The 26281-nt window shown below is 43.2% G+C and overlaps 2 protein-coding genes across 4 annotated transcripts in view; both read right to left on the bottom strand.

Annotated features, from left to right (window-relative positions):
* The window catches only part of LOC129709442 (sorcin-like), a 199970-nt gene that overhangs the window by 157062 nt on the left and 16627 nt on the right, over positions 1–26281 (bottom strand). The window lies entirely within an intron of this gene.
* Positions 304–25325, bottom strand: LOC129709427 (metalloreductase STEAP4-like). Of its 2 annotated transcripts, none has more exons than XM_055655822.1 (5): positions 25182–25325; positions 13936–14408; positions 12715–13242; positions 2224–2388; positions 304–1963 (listed from the first exon to the last, which is right to left on the bottom strand). In XM_055655822.1, exons 2-5 carry the CDS (start codon positions 14404–14406, stop codon positions 1715–1717), a joined length of 1413 nt encoding a protein of 470 aa, XP_055511797.1. In that variant the 5' UTR covers positions 14407–14408; positions 25182–25325; the 3' UTR covers positions 304–1714. The 2 variants fall into 2 exon arrangements, with proteins under 2 accessions (XP_055511797.1, XP_055511787.1); XM_055655812.1 differs by lacking the exon at positions 25182–25325 and adding an exon at positions 15368–15454.

Raw genomic sequence — 26281 nt, 5'->3', positions numbered from 1 at the left:
AGTAGATACATATACTTCAGGGGACTAATGTGAATCTAATGATAGGAAAATGACAATTCAAAACCCTAATTGAGTAAGAAAAATATATGAACACAATTAATTCTCTCAAATCTCCACCCTGTGAGTTTCTTGCGTGATCGCTGAGCTTGTGACAGAGTAACTGTTGGAGATGGTTCTCTATAACGAAGCAACAACTCAATTACTAATTAATTATACAATGTAAAATGTTTAGGCAAAGCTGACGGTCTTTGATCTTTAATTATCCAACAATTCCTACTTTTCCACATAACATTTGAAAGAGAATTCTAAGTGAAAAACTTTATTTTAAATGCATATTGTACATTGGATGGGTATTTAATGCAATAATGCTTATGTTTAATACATGTTACAGCAATTTTATTATTTTTTTCATTTAATGTATAGTTTTAATCAGTGGCTGGTGCTCACTTCGACCTTAGACCTTTAGCCACTAACTGCCACTCAGTCCATTCTTAACTGCATTACATTGAGCTGTGGAGAATACAGAACTTCTATTGAGACAATATTGAGCAAAGGTCCATGGCAAATTGTGTTTGCAAACTACTAAAGATTATATTAAATCATTTTCATACTATTTTGGATCTTTGATATTACCTAGATATATTTATTTTATATTTTATCTTTTATCTTTCAGTGCACAGTGTCAGTGACAATGTCAGTGTCAGTGACAGTGTCAGTGACAATGTCAGTAAAGTATATATATATATATTTTTTAAATGCTTAAGAAGGAAATATTCTTCCTGATGATCCAGACATTGCAGTACAACTGAGATCTCATCTAAAAGAATTGGTATTTGAAAAGTATTGTGAGGGTTTCTTGGTTACTTGGGTTCTTGGTCCTCCAAAATATTCCAAATGGAATTTAAACTGGAGGTGGGGCAGGCCAAATGGGGTGAAATGCATTGGGGATTGGTGTAGGGCTGTGTGGAGCAACAAAGTCACTCAACGTAAAATGTTAGAAGGCAAAGCTGATGATCTGTTATCTTTAATTATCCAACAATTCCTACTTTTCTACATAACGTTTTCAGTGGAGAATTATGTGAAAAACTTTATTTTAAATGCATATTGTACATTGGATTTGTATTTAATGCAATAATGCTTATGTTTAATACATGTTACAGCAAATTTATTATTTTCTTCATTCAATGTATAGTTTAAATATGTGGCTGGTGCTCACTTCGACCTTCGACCTTCGAACTGTGGCCACTAACTGCCACTAAGTCCATTCTTAACTGCATTGCATTGAGCTGTGGAGAATACTTTTATTGAGACTGAGCATGTTGCCAAGTTAAACTAATCTCCTCTGCCTGCATGTGATCTATAACCCCCAATTTTCTGCATATCCACGTGCCTGTTCAAAAGCTTCATGACCAGGGTTAGTTTTGGCGTGCTTACATTATTCTATCATGTCATTTGAGGGCCTACCTTGAATCCCAGACTACCTGGGCCAGTGAAGTCATCTTTTTGGAATGGACATTGATATATTTGGGAGAACGAGGGCATGGAATAGTTGGAACAGGCTAATCTCAAGGAAAAGCCAGGTTAATGATTCACATATCCAAACACTGTATTGTCATATATGCCATTGTTGCAAGAGTTTTGAAATATCTGATTGCACTGCTTGAAAAATATATAATGTATTTACAAAACATATTATTCTGGTGCAATATTTGGGTCAAATATTGAGATTGCCTGAGCATTTTTCTTTTCTTTCCCAACCTTGTCGTATTCTTGTGACCATTCTGTCTACACATGGCATTATGAGGATCAGCTTTAGAGCAAGCACAATGCATGGGATCATCATGGACAGGAGGTAACTTGGCGGAAGACCCCATTTATAACGCGAGAGCATTAAAAATTTATTCCAGCCCAGTAAAGCAGTGTGTACTGTGCACAGCAACACTGTGACGTGGCCGAGTTTTGACTGTAAAAATAAGAAAAAAATACTTTAGACAGGATTAAAAATTCATACTTAAGGCATAACACCATATTAAGCAATATTCAGTATGTTTTTCATTGGTAGTAAGAACAATTAACTTCAAATACAGAAAGCCTGACTCAGCATTTGATATATAGGCTTATTTCCCCAAATGTTTTCTACTTCTGTTATGCTTTATTGGATATGCTAGTATATAACACGTTAGCATAAAAATGATTAAACCTTTATAGTAACTGATGAAGTACCTGAACAAATCTGAATTCTCTCCAGTTCATTGCGTTGCTCACAGAGGATAGGGAGGTTATTCCGAGCAAACAGAAGACTGAAAATCCCAAGACTCCAGATGCGTAAAACGCATCACTTCGCCAAATCCAGACCATCGCTACGTCTGTGGTTGAGTTCTTTTTCGTCTGGGTTACAATGAAGAAATAAACTTGTTATATCTCAACGAGGCTATTCAACACATAAATGCTGGAGTAACTCAGTGGATGAAGCAACATCTCTGGAGAACATGGACAGGTGACATTTCGGGTTGCTATCTTTCTTCACATTAATCGTGATGGTGGGAAGAAAGCTGGAAGAGACAAGTGACAGGACAAAGCCTTGCAAGTGATGACAGATGGGGGGGGGGGGGGGGGGGTATGAAAGGCAAATTACTGTTCCAGCTGCTACGGTCAGGCAAACGCCTCCGCTGTCACGCTGTGAAAACAGAGAGGATGAGGCGGAGTTTCTTCCCACAGGCCGTCAGGACTGTAAACTCTTTTCTCACTAGGGACTAATTTACTGTTCTAATTCTCTGTTGTGTTGTGTCTTTTTAAAAAAAAGTTTCTAACTTGTAAATACTGATTCTGTTCTATTCTGTTCTGCTGTTTTTGCCCAATCCGCAGGCATTGCCACTTTCATTTCAATGCACATCTTGTATGTGTATGTGACAAATAAATTTGAATTGACTTGACTTGACTGGATTGGACGAAGGCCAGAGATGAAAAGGCTAAAGGTGTGAAATCAGCATTGAGATCAGTTCTGGCCCAAAACATCACCTATCCATGTTCTCCAGAGATGCAACCTGGTCCACTGAGTTACTCCAGCATATTGTGTCTTTCAGTTGTAAACCAGCATCTGCAGTTCATTGTTTCTACATATGCATTGTTTGACAGTACCACACTTATTTTCAGAAGGAAACAAATTTCACTTCATATAAGCTCGGATTTTAAAAAGGAGGCACAAAACTGAAATGCTGAAATCTTGAGCAAAACACAAAGTTCAGGAGGAATTCAGTGGGTCGGGCAGCATCTGTGGAGGGAATAGACAGATGATATTTTGGGTTGGGACCCTTCTTCAGAAGTCTTTTGACATGCTGACCTTCATCAGTCGGGGAATCGAGTATAGAATCGAAGTTGGGATTCAATGTTATATTTGTATAACCTGTTGGTGAGGCTACATTTGGAGTATTGTGTTCACCCTGCCATAGGAAATATACCTGCTGGAAAGAGAGCAGAGAAGATTTATGAGGTTGCTGCCAGTGCTTGAGTGCCTGAGCTGCAGTAAAAGTTTGGACAGGTTAGGACTTTTTGCATTGCATTATTTTGATAGGTGATCTTACAGAGGTGTACAGAATCATGAGGGGAATAGTTAGGGTGAATGCATAGACCCTTTTCCCAGAATAGGTGAATCAAGAACTAGAGGACAAAGATATAAGGTGAGCGGGGAAAGAATGAATAGGAATCAGAGGGGCAACTTTTCTCACATTGTCGGTTGAGTATTGGTTATAGTGTGATTTTGATTGGAAACTGGAGACCCATGTAAAGGTCACATTAGGAATTGACAAGCAGAGAAAAATCAGTCTTGGTTAAAAAGAAACTTTCTTTGCAACCTCCTGCAGTAATCAGAAACCCCATTTCTTAAGAAATTGCTGCCATGGAAAGCATTGACAAGTAATTGCTTCTCGTAGGATCTCGACCCAAAATGTCATGTATTCCTTTCTTCCAGAGATGTTGATTTAAACCAGCAACTGCAGTTCTTTCCTACAAAAAATCTAGACTACACTTCTTCCCACCCTGCTTCCTGTAAAGACGCTATCCCCTATTCCCAATTCCTCCGTCTAAGCCTCATCTGCGGCCAGGGTGAGGTTTTCCATAATAGATCATCGGAAATGTCCTCATTCTTTAGAAAACGGGGGTTCCCCTCTTCCATTATAGATGAAGCTCTCACCACGGTCTCCTCGATATCCAACAGCTCCAATCTTGCACCCCCTCCCCCCATTCGCAATAAGGACAGAGTCCCCCTTGTCTTCCACCCCATCAGCCGTCGCCTCCGCATATAATCCTCCAACACTTTTTCAACCTCCAACGGGATCCCTCTACAGACCACATCTTCCCATCACCACCCCTTTCTGCTTTCCGCAGAGATCGTTCCCTCCGCAACTCCCTCGTCAACTCGTCCCTTCCCACCCAAATCACCCCCTCCCCAGGTACTATCCCCTGCAACCGCAGGAGATGCAACACCTGTCCATTTACCTCCCAACTCGACTACATCCACGAACCTCTTTTCAGGTGAGGCAGAAATTCACTTGCATCTCCTCCAACCTCATCTACTGTATCCGCAGTTCCAAAATTGGAGGAACAGCACCTCATATTTCACTTGGGGAGCTTATACCCCAGCGGTATGAACATTGACTTCTCTAACTTCAAATAGCCCTTGCTTTCCCTCTCTCTCCATCCCCTCCCCTTCCCAGTTCTCCCACCAGTCTTACTCTCTGACTACATTCTATCTTTGTCCCACCCATTCCCCTGACATCAGTCTTAAGAAGGGTCTCAACCCGAAACGTCACCCATTCCTTGTCTCCAGAGATGCTGCCTGTCTAGCAGTTTGTGTCTACCTTCGATTTAAACCAGCATCTGTAGTTCTTTCCTGCAGATGTGGCCTGACCTGATGTAACTCCAGCCTTTTGTGTCTGCTTCCATTGACAATTACGCAAAGGAGCTCTATTAAGAAATGTAACATGAAGCTTTATAACTATATAACCATATAACAATTACAGCACGGAAACAGGCCATCTCGGCCCTACAAGTCCGTGCCGAACAATTATTTTCCCTTAGTCCCACCTGCCTGCACTCATACCATAACCCTCCATTCCCTTCTCATCCATATGCCTATCCAATTTATTTTTAAATGATACCAACGAACCTGCCTCCACCACTTCCACTGGAAGCTCATTCCACACCGCTACCACTCTCTGAGTAAAGAAGTTCCCCCTCATGTTACCCCTAAACTTCTGTCCCTTAATTCTGAAGTCATGTCCTCTTGTTTGAATCTTCCCTATTCTCAAAGGGAAAAGCTTGTCCACATCAACTCTGTCTATCCCTCTCATCATTTTAAAGACCTCTATCAAGTCCCCCCTTAACCTTCTGCGCTCTAGAGAATAAAGACCTAACTTATTCAACCTTTCTCTGTACCTTAGTTGTTGAAACCCAGGCAACATTCTAGTAAATCTCCTCTGTACTCTCTCTATTTTGTTGACTGTACTCTCTCTATTTTGTTGACTTTCAGTGTTTTTATATTGTAATAACAAAAATAATCTTCAAGCTATTAAAAATACCTTTATTTTTGAAAATCCTGCAGGAAGAATAATTTGGTTATCGCGAGACTGAAACTAGCTCCGACCACTCTTTTCCCCATTGACACAATTGTTTCTATAATGCAGCTTTCTATAACACGAGGTTTCATGGGAACAACTTACCTGTATATAGTATTTGCATTCTACATAAAACACTACGTAATATCTCTCTACGGCAATGTGGAAAATTATGTGATCTAGATTGTGATTTTGTGTCATAATGGAGGATGGGTGATTTGGAACATTTTACAGTTCTCCTTCTTTTTATTTCCATTGGCCTGATCAAGAGTTAATAGTGACCATGTTAGATAGTGAATGAACTGTGCACAATGGAATTTCTGCTGATATCAATAGACAATAGATAATAGACAATAGGTGCAGGAGTAGGCCATTCGGAGCCAGCACAATGTGTTCATGGCTGATCATCCCCAATCAGTACCCCGTTCCTGTCTTCTCCCCATATCCCCTGACTCCGCTATCTTTAAGAGCCCTATCTAGCTCTCTCTTTAAAGTATCCAGAGAACCGACCTCCACCGCCCTCTGAGGCAGAGAATTCCACAGACTCACAACTCTCTGTGAGAAAAAGTGTTTCCTCGTCTCCGTTCTAAATGGCTTACCCCTTAATCTTAAACTGTGGCCCCTAGTTCTGGACTCCCCCAACATCGGGAACATGTTTCCTGCCTCTAGCGTGTCCAAACCCTTAACAATCTGATATGTCTCAATAAGATCCCCTCTCATCCTTCTAAACTCCAGAGTGTACAAGCCCAGCCGCTCCATTCTCTCAGCATATGACAGTCCCGCCATCCCTGGAATTAACCTTGCAAACCTACGCTGCACTCCCTCAATAGCAAGAATGTCCTTCCTCAAATTAGGGGACCAAAATTGCACACAATACTCCAGGTGTGGTCTCACTAAGGCCCTGTACAACTGCAGAAGGAACCCTGCTTTCCCTGAAAACCTATAGGTTACAATTGCTCTGAAAGAAGTGGGTAGTGAGTAATTTCAGTGGAAATGCAATGACGCATATGATCTGTGATATATTACAAATACTAAAAAAAATGATATTTGTTATAGCTGCAAAGCAAAATAAAACAAAAGGGTGACAGACTTCATTATGACAATGAAAACAGTAGCAGCATCTTAATGGAATTATTTTGTTTTTGTGAAATCAGGAAACAAATTCAGTTGTGTTGCCACAGTGTCTGGGATTAACAACTGAGGTTGTGACAGGAGTCAACATTTGTGATTGTCTGGAGTACAAGGGCGAATTGGAAACATGGGAAGGAGTAAAAATCAGGGAACAATGCACAATGAACAAAGGATTCAAAAACAATAACTAATTGTGTTAGCTAATTTCATCCACCAGGTTGTGTTAGCAACTGGTGGATGAAATCTACATTCATGGGAAGAGGCATTTATTTCCAGTATTTGATAATATAATCAGACAAGTTGAACACCATGCTGACAGTTCATTATTACTCATTTTGTCTCATTCTGTATGAGCAATTTCAACCCATATGTTTCCAGTAAGTTCAATATAAGGAACAACATACTCTGAAACTCTGGATGAAAGAGTCTTCAGTGTCTTGTTCTAACATTCATTGCTGGGGGTGGGAGATTGCAACCTTCACGTGGTCCGCCCTGTTTCGACAAGTGCAATGAACCTGGTGTGCACAATCAAATAAGAGCAAATAGAACAAGTTGTCCTACAACTTTAAGCTGTGCACGCCATACGCAAGAAGAAGAAGATTCATTGCTGCATGCATGCCAGTAAGTAAATTTCAGCATTAATCTAAGATATGATCATGAATGTGGTATTCGCAGGTATTGATGGCAAAGTCTCTCAGGTCGAGTTCATATATCACCGAAGATCGCAACAACTATTCTTGCTCATAAGAACATAGAAACATAGAAACATAGAAAGTAGGTGCGAGAGTAGACCACCAGGTCCGTCGAGCCCGCACCGCCATTCGCTCATGGCTGAACACTAAACAGACACACTTACCCACAAACAGTAGACACAAGACACAGAACACAAGACACTACCCTCCCCTTTATACCGCTACCACCCCTCTCCACCCCAAGAACCTCGTGATCTCCTGGGGGAGGCAAAAAACCGGATAAAAACCCAGGTCCAATTCGGGAAAAAAATCCGGGAAATTCCTCTCCGACCCCAATCCAGGCGATCGACACTTGTCCAGGAGATCACTCAGGTCTTACTATACTAACCATACCTAGGTCCATATCCCTGCCCTCTCCCCGTAGCCCCTTATCCCCTTGGCAGCTAAAAAACCATCTATTTTAGTCTTAAATATATTTAAAGTTTCTGCTTCCACTGCTCCCTGGGGCAGTGAATTCCATAAATTAACCACCCTCTGGGTGAAGAAGTTCTTCCTCATCTCAGTTTTAAAAGAGCCCCCCCTTATTCTGCAGCTATGTCCCCTAGTTCTAGTTTCCCCGATCATTGGGAACATCCTCGGTGCATCCACCCGATCAAGGCCCCTCACGATCTTATATGTTTCAATGAGATCGCCTCTCATTCTTCTAAACTCCAAAGAGTAGAGTTCCAGCCTACTTAACCTTTCCTCATATGTCAATCCCCTCATTGCAGGAATTAATCTTGTAAACCTTCGCTGCACTGCCTCCAGGGCTAGTACATCCTTTCTTAAGTATGGACCCCAGAACTGTACACAGTATTCCAAATGTGGTCTCACTAATACTGTGTACAGCTGCAGCAAGACCTCCGTGTTTTTATACTCAATCCCCCTAGCAATAAAGGCCAAAACTCCATTGGCCTTCCTGATTGCTTGCTGCACCTGCATACTAACTTTCAGTGATTCATGTACTAATACCCCTAGATCCCTTTGCGTTGCATTACAACGCAGCTCCTCCTCATTTAGAAAATAACTTGCCCTATCATTTTTTTTCCCAAAGTGAATGACTTCACATTTATTAGTATTAAATTTCATCTGCCAAGTTGTTGCCCACTCACCTAGCTTATCTATATCCTTTTGCAGACTCTTCCTATCCTCCTCATCCCCTACTTTTCCTCCCATTTTTGTATCGTCCGCAAATTTTGATATATTACACTTGGTTCCCTCCTCCAAATCATTTATATAAATTGTGAACAACTGGGGTCCCAGCACCGACCCTTGCGGAACCCCGCTAGTTACCGGTTGCCATCCCGAGTATGAACCATTTATCCCCACTCTCTGCTTCCTATTTGTTAGCCAATCCTCTACCCATGCTAATATATTACCCCCCAATCCCATAATTTTTTATTTTTAGCAATAGTATCTTATGTGGCACCTTGTCAAAAGCCTTTTGGAAGTCCAAGTATACCACATCCGACCGGTTCCCCTTTATCCACCCGGGTTGTTACTTCCTCAAAGAATTCGAGCAGATTCGTTAAACAGGACTTCCCCTTCACAAAACCATGCTGGTTCTGTCCGATGAAGTCATGTTTATCCAAGTGCCCCGTTAGTGTTTCTTTAATAATTGTCTCTAACATTTTACCCACCACCGATGTTAGACTAACCGGTCTATAGTTACCCGCCTTCTGTTTACTTCCTTTTTTAAATATAGGTGTTACATTGGCCATTTTCCAATCCACTGGGACCGTTCCTGCCTCCAGGGAGTTTTGGAAAATTATCACCAATGCATCCACAATCCCCACCGCTATCTCATAGAGCCTTGGATGTAATCCATCAGGCCCAGGGGATTTATCCTCCTTCAGTCTCATTAATTTCCCTAATACCACCTCCTTGGTGATCTTAATAGTATTTAGCTCCTCCATTCCTACCGCCCCCTGTTTATCCAGCGTTGGAATATTTTTTGTGTCTTCTATGGTGAAGACTGATACAAAATACTCGTTTAATGCCTTTGCCATTTCCATGTTCCCCACCAACAACTCTCCAGTCTCACCCTCCAATGGACCAACGTTCACCTTAGCCACCCTTTTTCTTTTTATATAGCTATAAAAACTCTTACTATTAGTTTTTATGTTGTTCGCTAAATTCCTTTCATAGTCTATTTTCCCCGTCTTAATTAATCTCTTAGTTATTTTTTGCTGACCTTTAAATGCTTCCCAATCCTCTACCCTCCCACTATCTCTGGCTACCTTATATGCCCTTGCCTTCAGCCGAATACTATCCTTTATAGTTTTACTGAGCCATGGCTGACTGTTCTTACCCTTACCCCTTTTTTTCTTCATAGGAATAAATTTTTCTTGAAGGTTATACAGTATACCCTTAAACGTACACCACTGCTCATGTACCGTCTTATTCTTGAGTCTGCTATCCCAGTCAACTTTGATCAGCTCAGTCCTCATACCTTCATAATCCCCCTTATTTAGACTAAGCACCCTAGCCTGAGTTTCAACCTGCTCCCCTTCTATTTGAATATGGAATTCGACCATGTTGTGGTCACTTGTTCCCAACGAGTCCCTAACTATGACATTTTTAATTAATCCTGCTTCATTACACAGGACCAGATCCAAGATTGCCTCCCCCCTTGTCGGTTCTGTGACATACTGTTCTAGGAACCCGTCTCTAATACATTCTATAAACTCTTCCTCTAGTCTACCCTGCCCAGTTTGGTTTGCCCAATTAATATGAAAATTGAAGTCCCCCATGATTACAGCAGTTCCCTTTTTACATGCGTCAACTATTTGCAGATTTATGTTCTGACTAACAGCGTCACAGTTATTTGGAGGTCTATAAATTACACCCACTAGTGTTTTTTTCCCCTTATTATTCTCTATCTGTACCCAAGCTGTTTCACTATCCTGATCCTTCAACGCAATATCCTTCCTCTCTATTGCCGTTATTCCCTCCCTTATTAAAAGGGCCACCCCTCCTCCCTTTCTTTCCTGTCTATCTTTCCTAATTGTCGAGTACCCCTCTATATTTAACTCCCAGTCCTGATCCCCTTGCAGCCATGTCTCCGTAATGGCCACGATATCATAACTATATATACTTAATTGCACCGTTAATTCATTTATCTTATTACGAATACTCCGTGCATTTAGATAAAGCACTTTCAGATGATTTTTACTACCCTTCCTTTCCGTTTTTGCCCCTTTTACATCTAAAGCTTTATCTTCACACATTCTGTCTCCTGTCACATTTTGACTTTCCGCTTCCCCACTGATACCCTGCTCTATTTCCTCTACCCCTGCCGTTATTACCCCCCTTGATACCTCCCCCCCGCTACTTAGTTTAAAGACCTCTCTACTGCCCTAGTTATATGATTTGCCAGGACCCCAGTCCCAGCACCGTTCAGGTGAAGTCCGTCCTTACAGAACAGATCTCCCCTGTCCCAGTACTGGTGCCAGTGGCCCAAGAAACCAAACCCATTATTCCCACACCAGTCTTTGAGCCACGTATTTAGCTTTTTAATTTTACGTACCCTCGCCGATTTGGCCCGTGGCTCAGGTAGCAATCCGGAGATCAGTACCCTCGAGGTTCTGCTTTTTAATTTATTCCCTAACTGCTCAAACTCCTTCAGCAGATCCTCCTTCCTCATCCTTCCTATGTCATTGGTCCCCACATGGACCACGACCACTGGATCCTCCCCCTCCCTCTGCAAATTTCTCTCCAGCATCGCAGAGATATCCTTAACCCTAGCACCGGGTAGGCAACACAGCCTTCGGGACATGTTCTGCTGGCCGCAGAGAACCTTATCTACCCCCCGAACATAAGTAGGAAGTCATTTACTCAGTCAGTCTCCCCCAGATCCAAAACCATGCCCATTCCTGCCAATTTACCAGCCCTGAGCACCAGCTGGGAGGCATCCACATTTGAGGGAATTGTTAACAAATTATGTATTTTAGAGCACTGAGTATGTTTGAATCTTACTCAACGTATAGGTTGAAGAAATAATAAGTTAAGAGTAGGATTATGCATAAAGTCCTGGAGTAACTCAACAGATCATACAAAATCTGTGGAGGAAATGGATAAGCAGTGTTTTGGGTGGGCCTCTCTCACAAAGGAGAAGGGTCCTGACCCAAAATGTTGCTGATCCATTCGCTCCATGGATGCTGTCTGACCTGCTGAGTTACTCCTCCAGTTCACATTTTAGTTTTACTTGTAGAGATACAACATGAAATCAAGCCCTTCAGCCCACTGAGTCCACACTGGCTATCGATCACCCCTTTCTTTTAGTTAAGGAGATATGGTTGCAGTCATGGCCACCAGTGCAACCACTGTCTTTAAACACCTTGGATTATCTTATTTTTATATTATGGCTTAGAAAAGGGTAAGGAGATTATGGGAATGTTTGAGTTGCAGAATGTATGAATAAATGGATGAATGAATGATTGAATGCATGAATGGATGATTGAATGTATGTATGAATGAATGTTTGAATGATTGAATGAATGGATGAATGGATGAATGATTGAATGATGAATGAATGAATTCAGTCATTTATTCAATGGAGAAATTCATTCTGAATCCTTGCAAATGCCCCACCGAATCCTTGCAGATGCTTTCACAGAGTAGGAAAGGGATGGCTGTAAATGAACAAAGCAAGTGATAAAAGATACAATAAATCTCACTGTTTGTTTATCCTAAAATCTTGTTCTCATTTTATGTCTTTTACAGTCTTTCCAAGCTGCAGGTCAGGAGGGATGTTGGTCAGGAGGGATGTAACAGAGCTACCTTTGCCTCCTCAGTGCTTCTCTCTGGGTTATTGGCCATCTTACTCGAATGCTCCAGAGCCACTTGGGGAATGCAGAACCTACACCAAAGTTCTGCATATTCAGGTTCAGTGCAGCACAGTGACGTAGTGGTAGAGTTGCTGCCTTAGAGCAGGAGAGACTTGAGTTCAATCCTGACTATGAGTGCTTAAGTGTTCTCCCCGTGACCTGCGTGTATTTTCTCTGGGTGCTCCGGCTCCCTCACATGCTACAAAGACCTACAGGTTTGTATGTTAATTGGCTTCGGTGAAATTGCAAAAGTGTTGGACAGTGTTAGTGTGTGGGGATCGCTGGTCAGCGCTCGGTGGGCCGAAGGGCCTTTTTCCACGCTGTATCTTGAAACTAAACTAAAAACTTACCATATCACCTATAATAGAATGGAATTCTAAAAAGGAATACAATACAGTAAACATGACTTACCTGTGCAATAATATATCGAGCATTTTTCAAATAAGTTGAGTACCTAAGTGGAATGATCAATGAATAGAACACATGAAGGAAGCCATAGGCAAAGGACACGAGTCCAAGTTGTTTTCGACACAGCATCCACTTGTCAAGCCAGTCAGGGAATCTCTTGTATTTGGTCCCTCGGTAGAGCTGGAGGAATGCAGCAATCACACCTGGCAGGTAAACCAACCCAAGCAGAATGAGAGAGACAGATGGAAAAATCTTATTGGGTATGGAAACCATCAACTGATAGGAGTTATTTTCATTCTTTTGTACATAAGGATAGATGATTTTAATCAGCACAGAGTATAAGAAGAAGAACACAGTGAGGCCAGCTGATATAATAAATGGGAATCTCCACATTGGAAAGAGCTGTAGCGGATAGTTCTCGACTTCTTCAGCTGCTAGGAGAGATCCCTGGTCTAAAGGAGTGAGGCCTAACCACCTGGCAATATCCATCACCTGCTGTTTGGATTTATTGTCATCACCACAGATAAAAACCTGTAATAAAGCACAATTGATTTTACTACTGGTGAAACTGCAAATACAAAATTCAATGTAATTAGCATAAGTTGTGAAATTATTATAAAAATACGATTAGCTGATCCGTGCAAACAACTCTCTTCCCATAATAAGTAGACATGTATGGCTGCCAAACACTTTAACCCCTTCCCATTCCCTTACTGACCATTCTGTCCTGGGCCACCTCCATTGTCAGAGTGAGGCCAAATGCAAATTGGAAGAACAGCACCTAATATTTTGCTTCGGCAGCTTACACCCAGCGTTATGAAAGTTCATTTCTCTAACTTCAAATAACCCTTGCATCCCCTCTCACTCTGTCCCTCCCCTACCCTTGTCATTGTATTGTCATCCTATTTAGTTTCATTGTCTGTATAACTCATTTTCACCTAGCTTACAGCCAGGAATGGACCATGGTGGGTTCCACTTTTCCTTGACCATTGTTACATTTTTGCATATCTTTCACTCATTTTTTCTATATCTCTATACCCGTATATATCTCCCGGTATCCCTTCCCCTGACTCTCAGTCTGAAGAATGGTCTCGACCAGAAAGGTCACCTATTCCTTCTCTCCAGAGCTGCAGGCTGGCCGTCTGAGTTACTCCAGCTTTTAGTGTCTATCTTTGGTTTAAACCAGCATCTGCAGTACCTTCTGGCACATGTGTGTGACCTTACCTGACTGTTAGCATCCAGACTGCCTGACTGGAGGGCCCAGGCAGAAACTGTGTTAAACCCCTTCACCACAATAGCTTTGGGGAGCAGCTGAGATAGATACTGTGCATTGGACTCTGGGTATTGATTAATTCTGAGGTTGTTGCTCACATCCACCAGCACTTTTCCATCAAGCAAATTGGACAGAGCCAGGAGGAAATCATAGTTCTCCCTGTGAACCGCCAGGAAAATGATATTGGATTCTTTCAAGGCATCGGCGTGGGTAAGGACTTGAGCTCCACTTGGCAGCAAGGTGGAATTCTGTGGGTTTCGACTGCCAAATACCACTTGGTGACCTGACTTGAGTAGCCTTATACCCAAAGATCGGCCAAAGTCCCCAGTGCCAAAAATGCAAATTGTCTCCTGCTTCTGGTCCAACCTTTTTCTGTTGGTTGTTGGATTAAGTGTGATCATGTTCGATGAACTGATGTCCATCTCTGAAAAACATACAAAAAATTTACTTTTTATAATATTTGCCAATTAATTTGATAGTTTTATTTTCAAACCAAACATCAGATGCACAAGTACAGTAAGGTACAAGTATAATGAAAATCCTGCTAACAGCAGCTTCACAGGCATCTCTACCCAAACAACCACACTAAACCATAATTTATACTTTAATTATGCACGAATTGCACAAGTCTCCAAGACAATGAAAGCAAGTCCATGATAGTGCTAGAAATGATGCATTGTTCCGTTGCTGAAGTAAGATTAGGGTAGTACAGGATGGTTCAAGAACTGGATAGATGTAGGAAAGTAGCTATTCATGAACCTGATCATATTGGATTTCATGCTTTTGTATCCCCGACCGAACGCCAGCACCGAGAAGTGATCATTGACTGGATGGTGGGGATCATTAGTAATGAATGTCACTATCCGAAGCAGCACCTCTTGTAGATGCTTTCAATGGTGGTGAGGCTGTACACGTGAGGAACTGGGCTAAGTCTACCACTCCCTGCAGCCTTGTCTTTTCCTGTGCATAAGAAACACCGTGACAGGCCATGATACAACCATAGAACATTGAACATAGAATAATACAGCACAGAAATGTGTCGGAAGGACTGCAGATGCTGGTTTAAACCGAAGATAGATACAAAATGCTGGAGTAACTCAGTGGGACAGGCAGCATCTCTGGAGAGAAGGAATGGTTGACATTTTGAGTCGAGACCCTTCTTCAGACTAGTTAAGGGAAAGGGAAATGAGAGATATAACTGATGTAGAGAGATATAGAACAAATGAATTAAAGATATGCAAAAAAGTAAAGATGATAAAGGAAACCGACCATCGTTAGCTGTTTGCTAGATGAGAACGAGAACCTGTTTTGACTTGGGTGGTGGAGGGATGGAGAGAGAGGGAATGCAGGGGTTACTTGAAGTTAGAGAAATCAAATTCATACCAATGGGTTGTAAGCTGCCAAGCGAAATATGAGATGCTGTTCCTCCAATTTGCATTTAGCCTCACTCTGATAATGGAGGAGGCCTAGGACAGATAGGTCAGTGTAAATGGGAAGGAGAATTACAATACAATACAATACAATACACTACGGTGTATTTGTCACATTGCACAAAAAGTGCAAGTGAAATGGATATGTCAGCAGCGATACAATGATAAAGAGCACACAAAAACACAATAAAAATTTAACATAAACTTCCACCACAGCATTCATCACTGTGGTGGAAGGCACACAATTTGGCCAGTCCTCCTCCATTTCCCCCCGTGGTCGGGACCTCAACCCTCTGCAGCCGCCGCTGTGGGTGTCCAGATGGTAAGGATAAGGTACGAGTCTAGGTAAGTCCAGAGTCAGCTCTTCCCCACCAGAGACCGCGGCTTTAAGTTGGTGTAGGCCGCAGGCCGGTGGCCGAAGATTTAAAGTTCCCTCCACGCCGCAACCAGAAGCACCACAGATCGCAGGGCCGGCGGTAGAAGCTCCTCTCCAGGGATGATGTTAAGTCCATACCGCGCCCGTGGTAGAAGACGGCCGCAGGCCGGCGGTGGAAGCTTCTTCTTACCCCGGGTCCCCAAATTAAAGTGTTTGGCAACTGCGAGATCAGGTAGGACTGAGTAAAGGTGCTCAGCGCCCAGTCTACATTTGGTTTCGCTGATGTATAACATCTTGAACAATGGATACAGTAGATGAGGTTGGAGAAGGTGCAAGTGAACCTCTTCCTAACCTGAAAGGACTGTCGGGTTCAGAGTCGGGTACAGAGTCGAGGGAGGAGGTATAGGGACAGGTGTTGCATCTCCTGCGGTCGCAAGGGAAGGTACCTGGGGGGAGGGGGTGGTTTGAGTGTGAAGGGATGAGTTAACCAGGGAGTTGTGGAATGAACATCTCAGCGGAATGCGGAAAGGGATGGAGATGTGAAGATGTGACTCATGGTGGGATCTCATTGGAGTTGGCAAAAATGTTGGAGGATTATGTGTAGTATGCGACGGCTGATGGGGTGAAAGGTAAGGACTAGGGGGACTCTGCTACGGCTTGGGGGAGAAGTAGCAAGGGTAGAGTTTCGGGGTATGGAGGAGACACGTGTGACGGCCAGAGGGTTTGTAATAGAGTCTATAGTGTAATAGTGTAATTGTCTATTACAAAACCACTTACTCCCACAACTATCTCGACTATGCTTTTTGCAACCCTGCTTCCTGCAAAGACTATCCCCTACTCACAATTCCTCCATCTACGCCGCATCTGTGCCCAAGATGAGGTTTTCTGTACAAGGACATCTGAGATGTACTCATTCTTTAGGGAATGTGGATTCCTCTCTTCCATCATAGATGAGGCCCTCACACATGCCTCCTCTGTAACATTGTACCAAACCCCATTTCTCTTCATTATCTGATGATTTACGAGATTCGGGTGTAAGTTTGATTCACTGCCACGTTGCCATGCCATTGCCATGGCTACCTTCGTTCACAACTTCTGGAGGTCACCACAATCCAGTTTTACCCTCCTTCTCTTTCAGTAACTTATTGTGGTCCGTATTCCCTCTGATTATTCCCTCAATAATCCCAAACCCTACAAATATATCCAAAAGGGCCTTCACCACCTGGCACATATCTTCCTACAAACAGAAAACTAAAGAAATCATCTATGGAATCTTACCGTGCCACCGCTGGTAGTGCTGCTGCCTAATGGGCCTGTTCCACTGTACGAGGTAATGCCCTAATGACCTGAACAGGTTGAGTGAGTCGGCAGATGCGTGGCAGATGCAGTATAATATGCAGATTAATGTGAGGCTATCCACTATGGCGGCAAAAACAAAGGGGCAGGATATTATCTCAATGGGGTTAGGTTAGGTAAGGGGGAGGTGCAGCAACACCTGGGTGTCCTTGTACACCGGTCACTGAAAGCTGGCTTACAGGTACAGCAGGCAGTGAAGAAAGCTAATGGAATGTTGGCCTTCATAACAAGAGGATTTCAGTATAGGAGTAAAGAGGTTCTTCTGCAGTTGTATAGGGCTCTGGTGAGACCACATCTGGAGTATTGTGTACAGTCTCCTAATTTGAGGAAGGACATCCTTGTGATTGAGGCAGTGCAACGTAGGTTCACGAGATTGATCCCAGGGATGGCGGGACTGTCATATGAGGAAAGATTGAAAAGACTAGACTTGTATTCACTGGAGTTTAGAAGGGGGGATCTTATAGAAACATATAAAGTTATAAAAGGACTGGACAAGCTAGATGCAGGAAAAATGTTCCCAATTTTGGGCGAGTCCAGAACCAGGGGCCACAGTCTTAGAATAAAGGGGAGGTCATTTAAGAGTGAGGTGAGAAACAACTTTTTCACCCTGAGAGTTGTGAATTTATGGAATTCCCTGCCACAGAGGGCAGTGGAGGCCAAATCACTGGATGGATTTAAGAGAGAGTTAGATAGAGCTCTAGGGGCTAGTGGAGTCAAGGGATATGGGGAGAAGGCAGGCACGGGTTACTGATAGGGGCCGATCAGCCATGATTACAATGAATGGCGGTGCAGGCTTGAAGGGCCAAATGGCCTCCTCCTGCACCTATTTTCTATGTTTCTATATTTCTATGTAATTCAAGAGTTCTCCCGAGTTTTCGCCTGATTTAAGAATGTCCGTAGCGGATCCGCAGGAGTTCGTGGATGTCTCGTAGCGGCTCGTACGAGTAAAACAATACTCATGATGAAACAAATTGTTATTTTTTACTTGTACGAGCCGCTACGAGACATCCACGAACTCCCACGGACCCGCTACGAACATTCTCCGAGTTCGAATCAGGGGAAAACTCGGGAGAACTCTTGAATTACCTCGTACTTGGGACAGGTCTTTAACAGCACCAGAGATCCGGGTTCGATCCTGATCTTGGATGCTATCTGTGTGGAGTTTGCACATTCTTCTTTTCTTATGTGGGTTTCTTCCAGGTGCTCTAATTTCTTCCCACATCCAAAAGACGTGTAGGTTTGTAGGTTAATTGACCTCTGTAAAATTGCCCCAAGTATATGGTGAGTGGATGTTAATGTGGGATAAGATAGAACAAACGTGATCAGGTGATCAATTATTGGTGTGGACTCAGTGGGCTGAAGGGCCTGTTTTTATGATGTGTCTCTAAAACTAAAACAAATTAATAGGAAACCAACTTGCAATCAATGGGAAGAATTGTCCCTTTAAATACACTCATGAGGCAGTCTTGTGTAATTAGTGCAACCATGCAGAGAAAGAGAGCTGGCTTACAGCATTCTGCTGCAACTGATTAACCATTGTAGTACTTTCCAACAAGATGTGCACATACTTGTTCTGCCAGATGTCATTTTCCGGCAAGTAGCCTTTAAGGGAGTTTTAGAATCACTGTTAGAATGTCCCAAAGTGTTTTACACCAATGAAAGCCAAGAAATTAATTCCATTAGCACCTAATTTTTATGAACAAATCACACATAATTGCAATTGTTCCTCGATTGGGTCAGAGATCATTTTTGGTGGAAATTGGACCCACTGGGAAATTGGTCCAGTTACATCCACACACCAATCACCTATGTGGCTGATATTTTCCAATACCAGTCATACACCTAATAATGTCACAAGTGACCCTCTGAGTACATCCACCTTATGGACCTCAATCTGTGCATTCAATTGCAATTTACACCCTTCACTGAATATACAAACACACACATGTACAAGCATGCACACGCAGGGACACAGATACAAATGCATATACACGCATACTTGCACATACACACACACGTGCATAGAACAGAGAACATTGTACATTGAACACTATGCAGCCCACAATGTCCGTGTCGAACACGATGCCAAGTTAAACTAATATTCTCTGCCTACACAATGATCCATGTTCCTCCATTCCTTACATTTCGAAATGCCTATCTAAAAACTTCTTAAACGCCATGATCGTATCTGCACGCTCACCAAAGATTCCCCATCCTTCCTATAAAGTGGCGACTAGAACTGCACACAATACTCCAAGTGTGGCCGAACCAAATATTCATCCATCTGTAATGTGACTTGCCAACCTTTACACTCAATGCTTCAACCAATATTCACTGTCCTACCCATGTGTGTTGCCAACTTTAAGGGAGTAATGTTTTGGGACCACAAGTGGATCCCAAGATCCATTTGTACATTAATGTTCTCAAGGGATTTGCCATTTACTGTACAATTTCCTCTTGCAATTGATCTCCAAAAATGTAACACTGTACACTTGGCTGGATTAAACTCTTATCTGCCATTTATCTTCCCAAATTACCATCTATAGATAATAGACAATTCTTCCCATATCTCTTGACTCCGCTATCTTTAAGAGCTCGATCTAATGGCCTGTCCCACTTAGGCGACTTTTTAGGCGACTGCAGGAGACAATGCAGTTGCCACGTATTCGCGGGTAGATGCCGGGGAGTCGCCTTCATGGCCGCGAGGAGTTCCCGCATTCTGGGAACTAGTCGCGGCCTCATTATGTTGACAAATTAGCGGTGACTAGAATGAAGCTGCCATGGAGAGTAGCAAGAATGCTCGTGCCGTAGGTGGGCTGCCTGGAGGTCCTAGTGGGTTGCCAGGAGGTCAAAGGTTCTCGGAGGTTCTCGTAGGTTGTAGCCGGTGCTGACTGGTGAATTTCATTGGCTCATTGGGAAAAAAGAAGGTAAGCCTCTCCCCCACTCGTTTAAATGCCTTACCGTACACCGTGCTTTAGCCGTCTTAATTACGGCGCCAACCTTCCTGTTCATCACGGTGTGCCCGTATCACCTTGGCTTTGTGCCGTGTGAATTTATTAGACAGCGCTCGCCCCACTTGCCCTGTTCCCCGCCTGCATAACGGGCTTGTGAAGGAAGCGTTTGTGTGTGTTTGTGCGTGTGTTCCACTCTGACAGCCGCCGTTCCAGTTGGTGGTTTTTCAGGCGACTGCCGGCAAATTGACAGTCACCTGCAGTCCACTGAAAAATTGCATGTGGGACAGACTCATAACTCTCTTGAAAGCATCCAGAGAATTGGCCTCCACTGCCTTCTGAGGCAAAGAATTCCACAGTTTTACAACTCTCTGGGTGAAAAGTTTGTTCCTTATCCCCGTTCTAAATGTCCTACCCCTTATTCTTAAACTGTGGCCCCTGGTTCTGGACTACCCCAACATTGGGAACATGTTTTCTGCCTCTAGCATGCCCAACCCCTAATAATCTTATATGTTTCAATAAGATCGGTGGGGGCGCTGAAAGTCGGCGCCCTGTCAGCAGCATGTCCGTTTTTTTCTACTTTTTTTGTTTTTTTAGTATGGTTTAATGTATGTTTTTAATGTTCCTCTGTGTGTTTTGTGTGTGGGGTGGTGTGGGGGGTGTAAGGGGGAAACCATTTTGGTCGCCTCCTCCACGGAGAGAGGCGACTTTTTCCAGATCGCCTCCCCCATGGCCTAACAACATGGATTGGCGCGGCCTTTCCCGGAGACGCGCCCGGGGCTTCAGTGGGGGGCGCAGCGTGGACTCTCGGCATGGAGCGGGCGAGCCCTCGCTGGGGCTCGCCGGAGGGGAGCGCTCCGTTTCGCTGGCCCGCGGCAGCCAGCAGCCTGAAGCCGTGGTCTGCACAACTCCAGATGGCGCGGCGTCTACAGCCCGGGATCTCACGTTGGCGACCCGGGGAGTAGAAGAAGCTTCCACCGCCGGCCCGCGGCCAACTTCTACCGCAGGCGCGGTGGTGACTTACCATGCCGGGGACCCCTGGAGGGGAGCTTCGTCTGTCGGCCCTGCGGTCTGCGGTGCTTCTGGCTGCGGCGCAAACTTTAAATCTTCGATCACCGGCCTGTGACCTACACCAGCCTGAAGCCGCGGTCTCCGGTGGGGAAGAGCCGGTCCTGGACATACCTTGACTTTTACCTTGTCCTTTTACCAGCTGGACGCCTGCAGCAATGGCTGCGGAGGGTTGAGGTCTCGACCACGGGGGGAAATGGAGGAGGATTGGCTCCCCCTTTTAAAGGTAACCACAAGGATTGATGAGATCAGGGCAATGGATGTTGTCTATACGGACTATAGCAATGCCTTTCACATGGTAGGCTAGTATGGAAGAGTAGCCTTCCACATTATGATGCAGCTGTACAAGTAATTAGTGAGGCCACACTTGGAGTACTCTATGCTGTTCTGGTCACTCGATATGGGAAGGACGTCATTGAGTTGGAAAGGTTGAAGATGGAAAGTTGAGGTGTACAAGATCGGGAAGGGCATGGATAAAGCAAATGCTCATAAGCTTTCCCAGAGTAGATGATTTTTAATGTAAGAGGGGAAAGATGTAAGAGGGGAGCAGACGAAATATTTTCGTCATAGGGTGTTCATGGCTGGAATTAGCTATAGAAGTAGATACAAATTTAAAATACATTTGTCAAGCTTGAAAGGGTTCAGAAAAGATTTACGAGGATGTTGCCAGGACTAGAGGGTGTGAGCAATAGGGAGAGGTTGAGTAGGCTGGTTCTCAATTCTATGGAGCACAGGAGGATGAGGGGAGATCTTATAGCGGTATACAAAATCATGAGAGGAATAGATCGGTAGATGCACAGAGTCTTTTGCCCAGAGTAGGGGAATCGAGGACCAGAGGACATAGGTTCAAGGTGAAGGGAAAAAGATTTAATAGGAACTCGAGGGGTAACTTCTTCTCCTCCTGGGTCCCCATGAGGGATCCCAGGCTGTGGACACCGCGCCGGCTGGAGCTCTGCAGACCACGGCTTCAGGCTGCCGCGGGCCTGTGAATGGAGCTCTCCCCTCCGACGAGCCCCGGAGGGGGCTCACCCGCTCCACGCGGAGAGTCTGCGCGGCGCCCGCCGCTGAAGCCCCGGGCGCTTCTCCAGGAAAGGCCGCGCCGATCCTCATTGTTAGGCCACGGGGGAGGCGACATGGAAAAAGTCGCCTCTCCGTGGAGGAGGTAACCAAAACGGTTTCCCCCTTACCCCCCCACACCACCCCCCACACAAGACACACAAAGAAACATTAAAAACACACTAAAAAAATTTAAAAAAGTTGAAAAGACTAACACACTGCTGACAGGGCTGCTGGCTTGCAGCGCCCCCACCGACCTTGTTAACTACTTTAACAAATTACTTTAACACCGACCCATAACTACTTTAAAACAAATAGAACTATGGTTACTGGTCCCAAAGTGCTCCTCCAATGACACTTGCTGTACCTTGCTCTCAAAGAGAGGAGGTCCACTTTTGTGTCCCCTCTAGAAGGGCCTTCTATATTTTAATTAAGGGCACTTTCTTGGACACATTTAACAAATTCTAAGCTCATTGTACTATGGGAGACTCAATCAGTATTAGGGAAGCTGAAATCTTCCACTAATACCACCCTCAAAAGCACATTGTGTTTTTATTTGGTAAACCAGCACCTGCAGTATCACCAATACCACACATACTTTTACAGCTATATTCTTTCGCATCTGCTCCTCTAATTCACGCTGACTTTTGAGAGGCCTATGATAAGGTTCCACTAGGACCACAAAGTGCAAATCACAGCAGACAAAAAAACATTGCCTCAAGGATAGAAAGTGTGGTAACTGGAGTAAGGTAGACAATTGTGATCCTTGCCAACAAGTGCTCGGATGACAGCAGTAGCATTTTGTAGTTAATGGATGATGCTCAGTTAGTAGGTTTGGTAAAGAGTGAGATGGATAGTAAAAGACAACAGGAGGTTGTAGCTAAATAAATAGCAGAATGAAAAATCAAGCAATGGACAACATTTACAGAAGGAAGTGCAAAATGGCATATGTTCGCAGAAGGAACAATGACAGACAGTTTGGGCTGAATGGTGCAATTCTAAATGTTGGACAGGATTCGAGGGAATTGGATTCAGTTGAAATATAGAATCCTGGGCTTCATGACGGGGATGCAAAGAGAAATTGAAGCCACAATTGGAACATTGTGTTCATGTCTGTTCTCTACATTCAGGAAGGATTTTAGGTCCTGGGAGGAAAGTTCTGAAGATTTGCTGGTATGGTTCCAGGGAGAAGTATCTAAGACAAAAATTGCCATTGTTCTCTTTGGAGCAAATAAGGGTTGGTGGCTTGATAGAGGCGTACAAAAACGATGAACGTACAAAGGGTAAGTGAAGAGAAGCTTTTCTCGTTAGATGACGATTAAGGGTCTATAGAACACATGCTTCAAATGACGGGCAACAATACCAGAGTGATTTTTGGAAAAAATATTCTTAAAGAGATTGGCTTTTATCTGGAAGTCACTCCTGGATGAGAATTTGGATCCGCATTAGTTGAAACCTTTTTGGTTTACTGAGCTCGGGAAAGGAGAGGAAGTGGTACAGAAGTAAGATCATTGCTTGTCCTTCTGCTAAATTTAGCCCTCTTTTGACTCAGAGCAGCTTTTAGCAAAACACAAAGTGCCGGAGTCATTCAGCAGGTCAAGCAGCATTTGTGGCGTATCATCTCCATCATAATAATTATATGACTCTTTGATGTTCTGACCTATATCTCAGTAAATGCTGTTTCTTGCTTTGTTGAGAAAAACGTGATCATCTGTACTACAGAGAAAAACTTTAAAGATCTGAACCAAACCGGAAAAAATTGGTTTGAATGATAGAAGAACAAGAACATGAGACAGAAGAATGATAGAAGAACAAGAGCAAGTACAGCAAAAAAAAAGCAATGTTTCCCAGTCATGCATCAGTCTGCACTAAACCAAAAGAGGTTCCAGTGTCAATGACAGTGTCCATGGAAAATAAAGGGTGATCTTGGAGACACAAGGGACTACAGATGCTGGAATATTGTATCATTCCGTGGGTCAAGCAACATCAGTGGTGGACATCCATAGGCGACATTTCAGGTTGAAACTTTTCTTCAGACTAATTATAGTATGGGGGAGAAACCTTTTTCTAACTTTCTCCCCTCTGCTTTAATCATTCTGAAGAAGAGTCCTGACCTGAAACATCACCCATCCATGCCCGCCACAAATGCTGCTTGACCTGCTGAGTGACTCCGGCACTTTGTGTTTTGCTAAAAGCTGCTCTTATTTATCTATTTCAAACGCACTAAAATCTTACTTTGGCTGGTCATTAGAAAGAGCCCCTTCAGCAGATTATTTGGAATCAGTTTGAGTAATGATTAGGGGTCTTAACCAGTGCCAATCTCCTTACAGAAACTTATTTGTCCTAAAGGTCTGGGAAGAGAGGCAGAAGTACTTATCGAGGCCTGTGTGTAACGGCTGGATGACATAGGTATCTGTGCTGTGCCAAGTGTTCCCAGGGACACACACTGAAACAAATATCACCTGCAACTGAGAGACCATTAATACAGTGAAAGGCATACTCTATATGCTGACCTCACTGGTATTCTGAAGACAATCGTTGTCTAAGACGGAGTGCTGCAATCTAGCATGGTCAAAGGTCCAGGACTATGTGTTAAAAGATACGTTGAAGCTGCATGCAGCCATTACAAGCGTTCTAAGTTAGAAGTGCAATTATACCTAAATTGCACATAAATTAACTGAAACCTGCATTAAAACTCCATGAACCATTTGCTCTGGTATTATAGATGAAGGATAACTGATGACATGGTAACTAAGGAAATATGGACTTGTGCACTCTGTGTGATATGATATTGAATTTATTTTAAATGTATATATTGAAATTTTCAAAAGTCATTTATTTCTGATAGCAGTTGCAATGGGTGAAGCAAAAGAATCATAAAACTTTAAAAATAATTTACAGAATGTACAAATAATTGTGAAAGAGGCTCTAAAAATATAATACATATCAAATATCCTTACCTTCTTTATCCTTGTTGGCCTGACTGTAAGTAAAGGAAGTTAAAAGAACAAACTGTTTTTAACTTGAGTTGCTGGAGTTTATTTTCCAAACTGACCCGATATTTAAAGAAAATGAACTAGCCTCAGACGTCAGTGTGCTGTTTGCTCCACCTCTTTATCTCTGCCAGAACTCAAACTCTCCCACAAACCTGACCATATGCTATTTCAGCTTATCTGTGTACAACCCCTGGAAAATATCACATTCATTACCAAAAGTTTCTACACGTTTTCTCAACTACTAATTCTACATCTAATATACTCCTCAATTAAATGAAAAGTGTTAATGTGTAATGACTGAGTTACTGAAGTCCAATAATAACAAGAAGAATGAGGTTCATTGCCAAAATCTTTTTCAGTGAATTTGAATATCAACGGTAAAAGACTTGCTTTACCAATTTACCTGAATGGATATTTGCATTTGAAAATGAAATCTAACTGGTGTTGGCTAATTTTATCCCTATTTTAATGGATGTTTCAACTCATGAGATTAACTGACACATTTCAATAAACACTAGACAATAGGTGCAGGAGTAGGCCATTCGGCCCTTCGAGCCAGCAATGTGATCATGGCTGATCATCCCCAAATCAGTACCCCGTTCCTGCCTTCTCCCCATATCCCCTGACTCCACTATCTTTAAGAGCACTATCTAGCTCTCTCTTGAAAGTATCCAGAGAACCGGCCTCCACCGAAATGATGAAATGATGGACATGCTGGAGGCAAAGAGTTCCATGGACCCACAACTCTCTGAGTGAAGAAGTGTTTCCTTGTCTCCATTCTAAATGGCCTACCCCTTATTCTTGAACTGTGGCCCCTGGTTCTGGACACGCCCAACATCGGGAACATGTTTCCTGCCTCTAGCATGTCCATCATTTCATCATTTCTGTTGTGAATTAATGCACACTCATACTTCCACAGGAAGATGCACTAGCAGAGATATTTCTCATATATAATTAGTCATGGAGTAATAATCATAGTGATACAGTGTGGAAACAGGCCCTTCGGCCCAACTTGCCCACACATTTAAGAAACAGTTAGACAGGTACATGGATAGGACAGGTTT

The sequence above is a fragment of the Leucoraja erinacea genome, chromosome 2, assembly GCF_028641065.1.
Source record: "Leucoraja erinacea ecotype New England chromosome 2, Leri_hhj_1, whole genome shotgun sequence".
Classification (NCBI taxonomy): domain Eukaryota; kingdom Metazoa; phylum Chordata; class Chondrichthyes; order Rajiformes; family Rajidae; genus Leucoraja; species Leucoraja erinaceus.
The sequence above is the reverse complement of the archived record's forward strand: the minus strand, read 5'-3'. Positions and strand labels throughout refer to the sequence as shown.